The following is a 10,422-nucleotide window of genomic DNA, read 5'->3' as shown; positions in this document are numbered from 1 at the left end:
AAATTCACCCCCAGTTCGGTCTTATATATTCTTGGCCCGTCCGAATGCGGTTTCTAGCGGGCACCGCGAGGAGTTCGTGTGAGGACCTGACGAATTATGCAATTTAACCCTGAAGCATATTCAGACCAGGCCACCGGAGACAGGAAACCTTCTAAGATTCATTATGGTCAAAATGAGGGTCTCCACGCAGTATTTAGGAACAAAACAAAATACAAAAAACGGTCGATATATATAGATGACCGACTTTAAGAAGCAATGGAGAGCAGAAGTGTCGTACTGATCGTAAATTCAATGCACTTGCATTAAAAGAAACTAAAGATGATTACTTCGAAGGACACTTCCAGGGGAAGTCTGTCGAGAACAAAAGGGTAGAAGCGAACGTGAAGGTAGACCGGCGGTTTATTGAGGAAGGTAAGCAGGGCGATTTAGATATTGATCCTCCAAAGGTCAACGCTAACAGCGAAACACAGCAAATGCCATGCCAAAGAAGGAGGATGATATCCCAACACTGAAAGAAAGCTCCAATCCGTTGATGGAACGAATGGCCAGTACTTCGATAGCCCAAGTAACTCTCGTCATGCATAAGCTGTTCCCGCGCTAATTTCAAGGGCAATTTACAAAGTTGACAATGGAATAGTGATGGCTCAAGAAATGTACTATCTGGGATTCCAAGAACTTGCATCACACCAACATTCAAACTAAAGTATATGTTATTTGAAATAATAAAAATCCTGTTGTTTCTTTTTCGTTGGTGTAGATATTTATTCTTGCAAATACCGATATTTCGGGAACCACTTGTTCCGTTCACCAGTACTAACAAGTCAAGACTTGTTTACAAGTTATTTATGTCGGATCACGGGATGGTCAAATTTGACGTTGAGGCAATTCTGAAATATATACAATAATAAGGAATTCATGCGAAACTGATTGGAATGTAAAAGCCTTGCATATCTGGAGATAGGCGGTAATATCAGGAATGAACTAGAACTGGAAACAATGGCAGAATATGCCAACAGTCATCATTTACGTATGAGGACCTCTCTCAGGTGAGAAAGTCACCTTATTAAAGGATAAACCCTGGAGGGAGAGGAATCTGACCAGAATGAGAACAGATATCCAAAAACACTTCAACCGAGTGAGACAAATGCCTAAAACGTGATCAGGGAAAAGCGAAATAATCGCAGAGAATTCTACAAGAGTATTAAATAACCCATAGCATATTGTCTATACAAGGTTTTAGCCAAAGGCGAGATAATATCCTCTGCTTTTCTCAGAAAGGAAGATGAAACTTAAGCGGCAATGAGGAGGAGAAAATGTCCTTAATTTTTACTCCTGAAATCTCCACTCTACAAGAAACCCAATAGAGGCATAGAGCGCGAACGCGGTAAAAGTGGTTATAAGGCCGGCCATTCCTGTCTAGTTCGGCCTGTCAACCACACCAGAAGGACCATCCTCCTACATATTATCGTGGGAATGGAAAAACGCAAATCGACTATATTCTTATAAGATGCCGACATTTTACCACCGTCACTTATTGCAAAACCGTTCCTTATGAGACCATCACACCTCAACATCAGCCGTTGATTGCTGAATTCAGCCACTAATAAAACAACGTGAGTAACGCCATTATGAATATCGAAAAATCGTTGAACCAAGTTAAAAAAAAACCATCCACAAAGCGGTCTATGCAACCTTCGGGGTCACTAAGCCAGGTAAGTGATTCGTCAACCGAGATACTTGGCTCTGGAATGATAGCAGCGCGCTCGCGAGCCTCACAAAATCCACGACGACGAGCAAAGTGAATGACGTTTCGTTTGCTTGTCAGCCCTTAACTGTCAAATCGGAATTTTGAGGAGGAAATACTTTATATAATTGTATGTATTGTATGCAATGTGATTTAAGGGTATATTCTCTTTGTTCCTTAGCTGATTCTCAATATTTTTAAGTAACAACGCGAAGACCATCCAAATCTGACATAACAATCGTGGCTAGACGCAAACCTCAAAACTCAAACGTCAAACGGAACGCAGCTAATGTCCAACTGAAGGTTGGCCGTTTCTGAAAAAAACGCCTCTACCACAAATTTCTGGACGAGAAAACACTAGCCAATTGGCAAATGAATAAAAACACCAACCGGAAACCACAGAAACCGATCGCTGTCACCCGAGCGGTCCATTACAGAGATCTTTACGATAAACTGGACACTCAGGGTGGCGAGAGAGATCTATATTCACTTATCAAAAGCAGACACGAACACACGTAAAATATCGAAAATTGAAAAGAATAGAACTTTGCTTACTGACCGAAGAGTCACGAGGGATAGATGGAAAGAATGTCGATCGACGTATGAACGAACGTCTCAAATCTAAAATATACCACAATGTCGTCTCCCACATCGCCCTCTATGACTCTGAGTGTTGGCCAATTATAAAAAACACTGAACGACGTTTTGCAGCAATGGAGGCGAAGATGTTGCGTTGGATCACATCCGAAAGGAAGATATCTGGGATGGATATGGGGTTGCACTGATATTGGAAAAAATGCGAGGTGATATGGTCACCTAATACCTGCTAATGAGAATTCACTTGCCAAGATTGGTCTGAACATCGAAGTCAATGGCAAGCGACCAAAAGGCTGTACGAAACATCGGTGGCTGACACGCTGGATGGTGATTTGAGAGCCACGCGATGGTATCCATATTAAGCCTTTGATAGAACACAATGCTGCAAATATTCACGACGAGCCGACCCCGCTTATGAAAGCATCCTGGATACCGTGAACTTGGGAGGGCACCTAGCCGACCACAACGAAAGGCACTGCAAAAGCAGACGAATTTACTTGGGAATGGGAACGTGGGCATTGCTGCACCACCGAATGCAGCCGATTTTTCAGTTAGTCACGGTTTTCATATTAGACTACACTTACATCCATAAACATAAAGATTAGTCAAATTAACCTGCAGCATGCCGTAGGTAGATGCTACATACTGCAGCAAGGCTGGCAAAGTTACAGCACTGTCCTTATATATTTCTGGTACAACACAACAACAAAATCTGCGGCATTGGATTAGTAAAGGGTACCAGGATCTTCTTCGATGAGAGATCCTCAAGACAGAAACCTGCGTTCTGATATCAAAATTGTTAGCGGCCATGCTGAGACAATTCTGCTCCCAAGTCCTAGTCGTGGTCAACTTACAATACCTGGTTAATCGCAAGAGGAGGATTGTTCGTGTCGTCCGTCGATGCAAGAATTATGGAATTTGGTAGTCTATGCAGAATGAAGTGCCCTGATCTCTTAATAGATTGTGATGCGAACGCTCGACATATTTATTGCGTCAGTAGCAAAGGCAACCCTAGAGGAGAGAAGCTGATGAATGCGTACGTACGGTGCACCCCTACGTTCGAGGGGCCAAGAAGAAGTAATTGACCTAACAACCTACAGTCCAAAGTTGTTAGAGTTGATTATAGACTGGCGAGTGCTAGATGAAATCTCACCCTTACATGACTTAGAATTTAGAATGAGTATTGTAGGGGAATAGTCTGTAATATAAAGACGGAATGCTAGGAAAACAGATTAGACAAAGTTCAATGAACTTCTTGGCAGCAAAGTCAGGCTCCCTAGGCGACTAAAGGTTGTTTTCGATGAAAAGGCTAGAGCTATTGCATTATACTTTGAACATTTCAAAGCACTTGGCATGGATGGCATCTATCCAGCGGTGCCTAAGGAGCATATACAGTACGTAGAGCAACTTTTAAAAAGTATTTTTCGAGATATCTTGCTCTGGGCTACGTACTCTCCTCTTGGCAATAGGTTCATACCTACAGAACTTACACTAATGAAACTTACCTACCTAAATTGAAGTTGATGGGCTGCTTCTAGAGAGTAGATAACGCGGACTATACTTGGTTTATTTGGAGACGAATGAGATAGAATTTGGGGATTGAAGGGAAAGTGATTTTTTGTAACTCATTCGAAGTCCACCTTTATCACCCTTCTCTACTACCAAAAATCCCCCCCCCCCCCCTGGAACCATGATTGGCTCTTTTTAAGGTTTTATGTAAACAAAAAACCTTATGAAAATCGGTTCACTATATGTCTGTCCGCCCGTCACACGCATTTTTCTCGGCGTGATTGAGCGGTTGTAGCGATTGACACCAAATTTGGTAGAAAGGTGGGAAATGTGAACGGTCACGCATATAATGAGTTACATCCTTTTACGTCGAATTTAAAGGGGGTCCCCATACATGCAAAAGCGGGGTTTAAAATCAAATTAAAGGTCTCGGTTAGTACTTTTCGAAGCCGGTCTTAGTTTTGGCATTTGTTGGAAAGGTTTCTTTAACGGAACCATTCTCAGAGTAGTACTTCTGTGATAATGTCCAATATTTAAGGTTTTGCCTTGACTATAAATAGCTTTCTACAACTGCGAAGTATACGAAGTACACCACCAACAACTCTTTCTAGCTTTACCGATATTACTGTTCCTTAACTCTCAGTACCTTCTCAACAAATACAGCAATCCATGTACCAGATTCACTCATCCGGGGTTATGTTTTTCGAGTCAAGATCAGGCTACCGATTGCAATTCGAGTTAATTTCAATTTACTAGACAATATGAAGCTCCTTCCAAGGAGTCATTACGAAGTTTTTCAAGTGTCTGTCTGGCATTGACATAAGGGATCTCATACCGAACCAAATCCAAAAGAGATGAAAGGGAAAACGAAGAAGCTTTATCTTTTTTTTTGGATAAAATGTTTTCAGCGAAGAACAGGCTAACAAGTTTCCAGAAAACCATATTTATTAAATAAAGATTACATTAAAGCTTAATAAGGAAAATCCTATGGTTTCATAATTTGGGATAGTGTCTACCAAATCCCACATATGAAGTTACGTGTAAAGTTTTACATATACCGCGGAGAGAAGCGTATTTATCCTTTAATAGTAACGCTATGAATCTTAACTATGCACTACAGAATTTTAAGGTCATAAACACAGGCTCCCACCTCTTGTTTACAAATTAGCCAAGGTCCTACCCTCATTTTATCGTCAACTGTAACTCATAACAATGGTAACGAAAACCTCAATATATGAGTATTTCATTACCAGGAGTTAACTCCTTTTCTTTCCAATTCAAAGTATTGTACACGCCACGTAATATTCGCTTACATTCTTTATCCTTTTAAAGCCCACTTGGACGGCAGCCTGTGGTCAGTACCGAGTTGAACGTTGACAAGTGGATACCAACCGACACACTAAGGACGCGTTCCTAAACAATACCCCAGTGAATATTGACCCAGCTAACGCTGACAAAGGCCAGGCCGTTATATTTCAGTTGAAAGCCATGACGTCAGTTCAAATTTCGTGCTAGCCACGAGTCCAGTGAAAGTTATTTATCCTGTGCAAGAATACAAAGTGATCTTTATCCTTGAAACTTAGATAGGAATAAACTCGAGACAGTGTCAATTGAATCATTAATTTCGTACGAGAATCGATTGGCCGCAAACAGTTGATAGATTAAATATTAACATGGGTTGTGCTAGTAGTTCGCCGTTGGCTGGAGCCAATGGAAAAATAATGGAGGTTGCCAAAGGAGCCGCTTCAGATGCAGTTCATGCCGGAGAGGATGCAATTAACGGTCAGTAGAGTCTTAATATTACCTTCAAACGTTCTCTCACTGCCCCCCCCCCTCTCTTGCCCAATCCTTCATTTTGCCATGCAGGCATGCATAAGTTCTTCTGACATAAATGCATTTACAGCCAACAAGGAATTTCGTGAAGGAATTTCATTGCTAATTAAAAGCTTCATTTAACGTGCCCATTCCGCAGAATGACTAATTGATATTAATGCAGAAATGAATAACAAACTTTTTATAACTTTTATTTGCATTTATGTGTTTTGTTCTCGGCCTTCATGGACACATTACTGGTCATCAATTTGCAGGCTATGGCATTACCGCCATAAAAATAGGAATACTTTATTGTTATTTGTCTCGGAATGATAATCAAGGCAATACATATTCCAGGGGTTCGTGGACACGTAGCCTGAAGGGAGGGGTAGGCGACTTGTCTAATAAAGTGAACATATGAATAATTCATCCTCATGCATTTGAGGGGTTGAAATCCCACTTTTATAGTTGTGACTTTATATCTTATCAATCGCGATTTATCTGTTATAAGGGACACCATTAGGATAGGATTCCAATGCTTTCAATGGAATATAGATGTTATTATTGGGTTAGACATGAACGAGATGATGTGGTTGAAAACATGCGAATGTACTCTGATGGTTGATTCTACCACAGCAAGAAAGCCAGGCTTTTATACGAACGGAAGAACTAGACGTGGACTAACATATGAACCTCGAACAATCTCAGGGTCAAGCGATGAGAACTTGAAAAATTCATTTAGTTTAATTCCTAAGTATTAAATTTGAGAGATTTCGATCTGATAACCGTATTGTTCTCAACTCTGAGTTTCAAGCTGTTAGCTTCTTTCTGCATAGGCCCAGAAGCAAAGTATCGACATTTTCCGTTTTTGCCTGGTTGATTTTGATACCCTAGCTATCATGGTATTTACAGAGATCCTTTAAATGTTTCTCGTTAGTTCCAACTGCATTGGTGAGATTGGAATTCGAAAAGGAAATTGTCATCGGCTTATGAGGTCTGGTCGCTGACCCATACTAACAAAAAAGTACGTATCTTCAAAGAAATTGGTCGCAAGTCTAACCATCGGGATAGAAAACTTGGAAATGGGAAACAGAGCACAGAGTTTAAAGCCATTTACTGTCATTGTTCTTAAAGTTAAGTAGGGTGCTCACAATTGTTGAGGTAGCCCCGAGCATGCTGCTTTTCATATTTAAATCGGAGTCCAAACTGATGGTTAGGAATAGTATTTTAGAGGTTACCAATCCCAAACCTTTCTGGTTTGTGAGAGATCCCTTTTTTCCAGATGACAATTATTTTTCAGCCACTTCTGAGTAACTGTTCTTTATGCAGTCATCGAGGACTGTAAGAAAAAAACTTAATAGGAGTTGATGCAAGGTTCCTGTTAACGAACTTCATCAGGCTCAGCTGACTTTTTATCACTTTAGACCGTGAGTTTAGATAAACTCAAAAAAATTTCGGCAGAAGAAGGAATGTATAGGAGTTAAGTCTTTGTATCCTGTTCCGCAAACAAAGTTATAGGCAGGTTGTTTCTTGGAGGAGAAGGACTTTCGTTTTTCTGGCACCGTTTTAGATGGCTACTTTTGTCTTCGTGAGAACGAATTTGATTTGTATTTCCCCGTTAACCTATCTATATGTTAAAACATGTCTGGCCCGGGTTTAAGGTCTATTGATTTGCGACAGAATTTTTTGCTACAAAATTTGTTCATTCACTATAGCTCGGTCACCTTTCGTCTCTACGCGGCGTACGTAACCGCGCTTTTCTAGTCTCCTCTGCCTTTCACAGTTTGCTCTGTATAGATGCGGCCATGGAATTGATCGCATCCCAATCTTCCTGACATGCTGGCATCCTTCGCACCAGTTTTTCTGATACGAACACCTCTCCTAGAGTCTCCTCTAGGATTTTTCTTTCTTCCACAAATCTCGCACAATGGAAGAATACGTGCTCTGGGTCCTCTAGAACTTCATTGCAGTTTGGACAATCGGGAGCGGTATCCAGTTTAAACATGCTCCGCGAGAAACTGGATAAATTATTATTATTCTGTTAAGGGAAAGTCGCCCCGCGTCTTTAAAGAACTATCGTGCCCTTTTTACTGGTTATAGTGTACCTATTGATCATAGTATCTCAAGCAGGCCTATAACCGTTAGGGACTTTAGTATGTTCCCCACTTCCAGATCTTTCGGCTTTGCATCTGGTATTAAGTGTTCTCCCAGATGTCTCGAACTACTTTGCACAAGTGCCGGACACTATCCCAGGACGTGTATAGAGGTTTCGTCCTCCTCCTCGCAAAACCTGCAGGCAGTGTCCGTAGATATCCCTAGCTTCCTAGGTGATAGTCCAGCCGACTATGACCAGTGAGAATTCCCACTATGATTCGGTGGTTCTTTTTGGTGAGGTTTAAGCAATTCTTTGTGCGCATGGGTTCGTGTCCGCCAATAAGAACCCTGCACTGCTCCATCCCTGGTAGGCCCGCCCAGTATCGTTCCCTCAACCGTTCCTCTTCATTTCTAAGATGCATGCCATGAAACCGTTTCCGATTCCACAGAAGGGTTCTGGCCCGTGTAAAAGCATCCCTGCTCCCTTCTTGGCTAGTTCTTTCACTGCCTCGTTGCCTTCCAACCCAGCATGGCTTGGAACCTAAAGTATCCAGACCTTGTTGGACGAGCCGAGTGTATTCAGTCTCTCAAGGCTTTCCCATACCAGTTTAGAGTTCACCTGGTTGGACCTAAATGCCTTGATCGCTGGTTGGCTATCGGTGAGATTAGCAATGTTCTGCCCCCTGTAGTTCCTTTGCAGATTAAAGGAGGCACATTTGTCTATGGCGTATATTTCCGCCTGGAATACGCTAGTATACCTGCCCATTGGCTCAAAGTACATTTTCCTTGGACAAATGACACCGGCACCCGCTCCCTCTGCTCTGAGGGATCCGTCAGCGTACCAAGTAATCAGTTGCTGGTTTAAGCCGTATGTCGCAGCCACGCTCTCCCAGTTTGCCTTGTTACGTGTTTCAAACTTCCTATTAAAGTGAAACCTCGCTGTAATGTTATCCCTTGGTATCAGTAATTCGGGATACCGCCTAGAAAGAATATCAATCCTCCTTCGATTTAGACAGCTCCCTGAATATTGATGATTGAATATTGATCTCCTTGCCTGCATCTGTATGTGCAGATGGATAGGTGTTAATCCCAGAAGGACCTCCAGGGATGCCGTTGGGCATGTCCTCATTGCCCCACTGATACACAGGCAAGCCAACCTTTTGAGCTTATGTAATTCCCTGGCTTGTGTGCTGAGTTGTGCTCTTTCTGCCCAGATTACCGCTCCATAGGTAATCATTGGCCTTACTATTGCATATATACCAAAGTAGTATCTTCGGACTACAACCCCATTTTTTCCTGCTATGGATCTGCAAGTCATCAGAGCCCTCGTGGCATTCTGGCAAGTGTTTCCGACATGTGTCTTCCAGAGCAATTTTTGGTCTAGCGTAATTCCCAAATATTACGCCTCCTAGTGAATGGTACTATGGTGCACCAGGCACTAGTAACCCTTAGTCCAGTTTGGATTCTATCACATAGGGTATCTTCATATTTGCCCCTCCAGATTGGAACAATGTCGTCCGCGTAACCCTGGACTTGTATTTCAGTATTTGTTAACACGTCCAGGAGCTCATCCACTACCATACTCCACATCAGCGGCGATAGTACTCCACCCTGTGGACAGCCTTGAGTGGTCTTCATGATAATAGAATTTGTACCTGTCGATACCTCTATTTGCCTGCTTCCTAGCATTTTGCCGATCCTGGGTAAAACTGGGTAAAATTATAATTAATCTTACCATGCCTGCATGTGTGTCCACCGACCCTTTCCCGAGCGTTCCCAACGATCACGCCATCTATTTAGAGATTTCTTCCTTTCGGCGTTCGTCGTCTGCAATAAACGAGAGATAGACTTCGCACTGTGTATATTCGTCATCTCATCTGCCAAGATGTCAGTGGGCATCGTTTCAGAGCTGACGAATGCTGCATCATCTGAGACAATCCTGAATACCGAGCACACCCTTAAGGCTGTACTCTTGTAGACTGAACTCATTGTTAGCGTTAAATGTAACCTGCAATGCCTTTCCCCAAACTGGAGCTGCATAGAGCAGGATCGAACTCACTACCCTAGCTAGAAGCAACCTGGAAACATGTTTATAGCTAAGCTTCCCGTCTATCATCACTCCCAAGTATTTGATGGCAGGTTTAGAAGTGATGATATGATTCCCAATTTTAATACGCACATAATTTCTTCTTTTTCGTCTAGCCAACCCTTACAACACTGATCGCTTCGCATGAGTATAACTCAGCATCTTCGAGATGCTTTGCGACCACAACCAGTGCTATACCGTCGGTGTAACCCACCACCGTGGCTTCTTCTGGAAGGGCATGATTAAGTATTATAAATCTTTGACACCGTCACACGGGACATCCAACGTCCAGAGCCCTATACACTGCTTTATGCAGACGATGTTTTCCTAGCATCTAATAGTAAAAATGATCTCGAGCAATTTGTTCAGAAATGGAATGATCGCCTCATAAAACACGATCTCAGATTGAATATGAATTAAACTGAGTTTTTGACGACCGATCCCCATGAAACAGCCATGTCATTGTCAGCGGCAGTGACCTGCCCAGAACTGAGCGATTTAAATATCTCGGGTCAATGTTCTCAGCCAATGGAGAACTGCGTTATGAGTTGCTTCACGCAATAACGCACCCTGGATGAAG

General features: G+C 42.3%; 1 protein-coding gene across 3 annotated transcripts in view; it reads left to right on the top strand.

Moving 5' to 3' along the window:
* The first annotated feature begins 5,187 nt into the window (after window positions 1–5,187).
* LOC119648966 overlaps window positions 5,188–10,422 on the top strand; it is a 52,100-nt gene continuing 46,865 nt past the window's right edge. Inside the window, exon 1 of one of the 3 annotated variants that reach the window (XM_038050888.1) lies at window positions 5,188–5,632. In XM_038050888.1, coding sequence (XP_037906816.1) covers window positions 5,524–5,632 — 109 coding nt within the window. In that variant the 5' untranslated portion in view covers window positions 5,188–5,523. The remainder of the gene's footprint in view (window positions 5,633–10,422) is intronic. The other 2 variants (XM_038050887.1, XM_038050886.1) reach the window with 2 other exon arrangements.

The sequence above is a fragment of the Hermetia illucens genome, chromosome 2, assembly GCF_905115235.1.
Source record: "Hermetia illucens chromosome 2, iHerIll2.2.curated.20191125, whole genome shotgun sequence".
In the NCBI taxonomy this organism is placed as follows: domain Eukaryota; kingdom Metazoa; phylum Arthropoda; class Insecta; order Diptera; family Stratiomyidae; genus Hermetia; species Hermetia illucens.
Note: the sequence above shows the minus strand (reverse complement) of the source record. Positions and strands in the feature narration are given on the sequence as shown.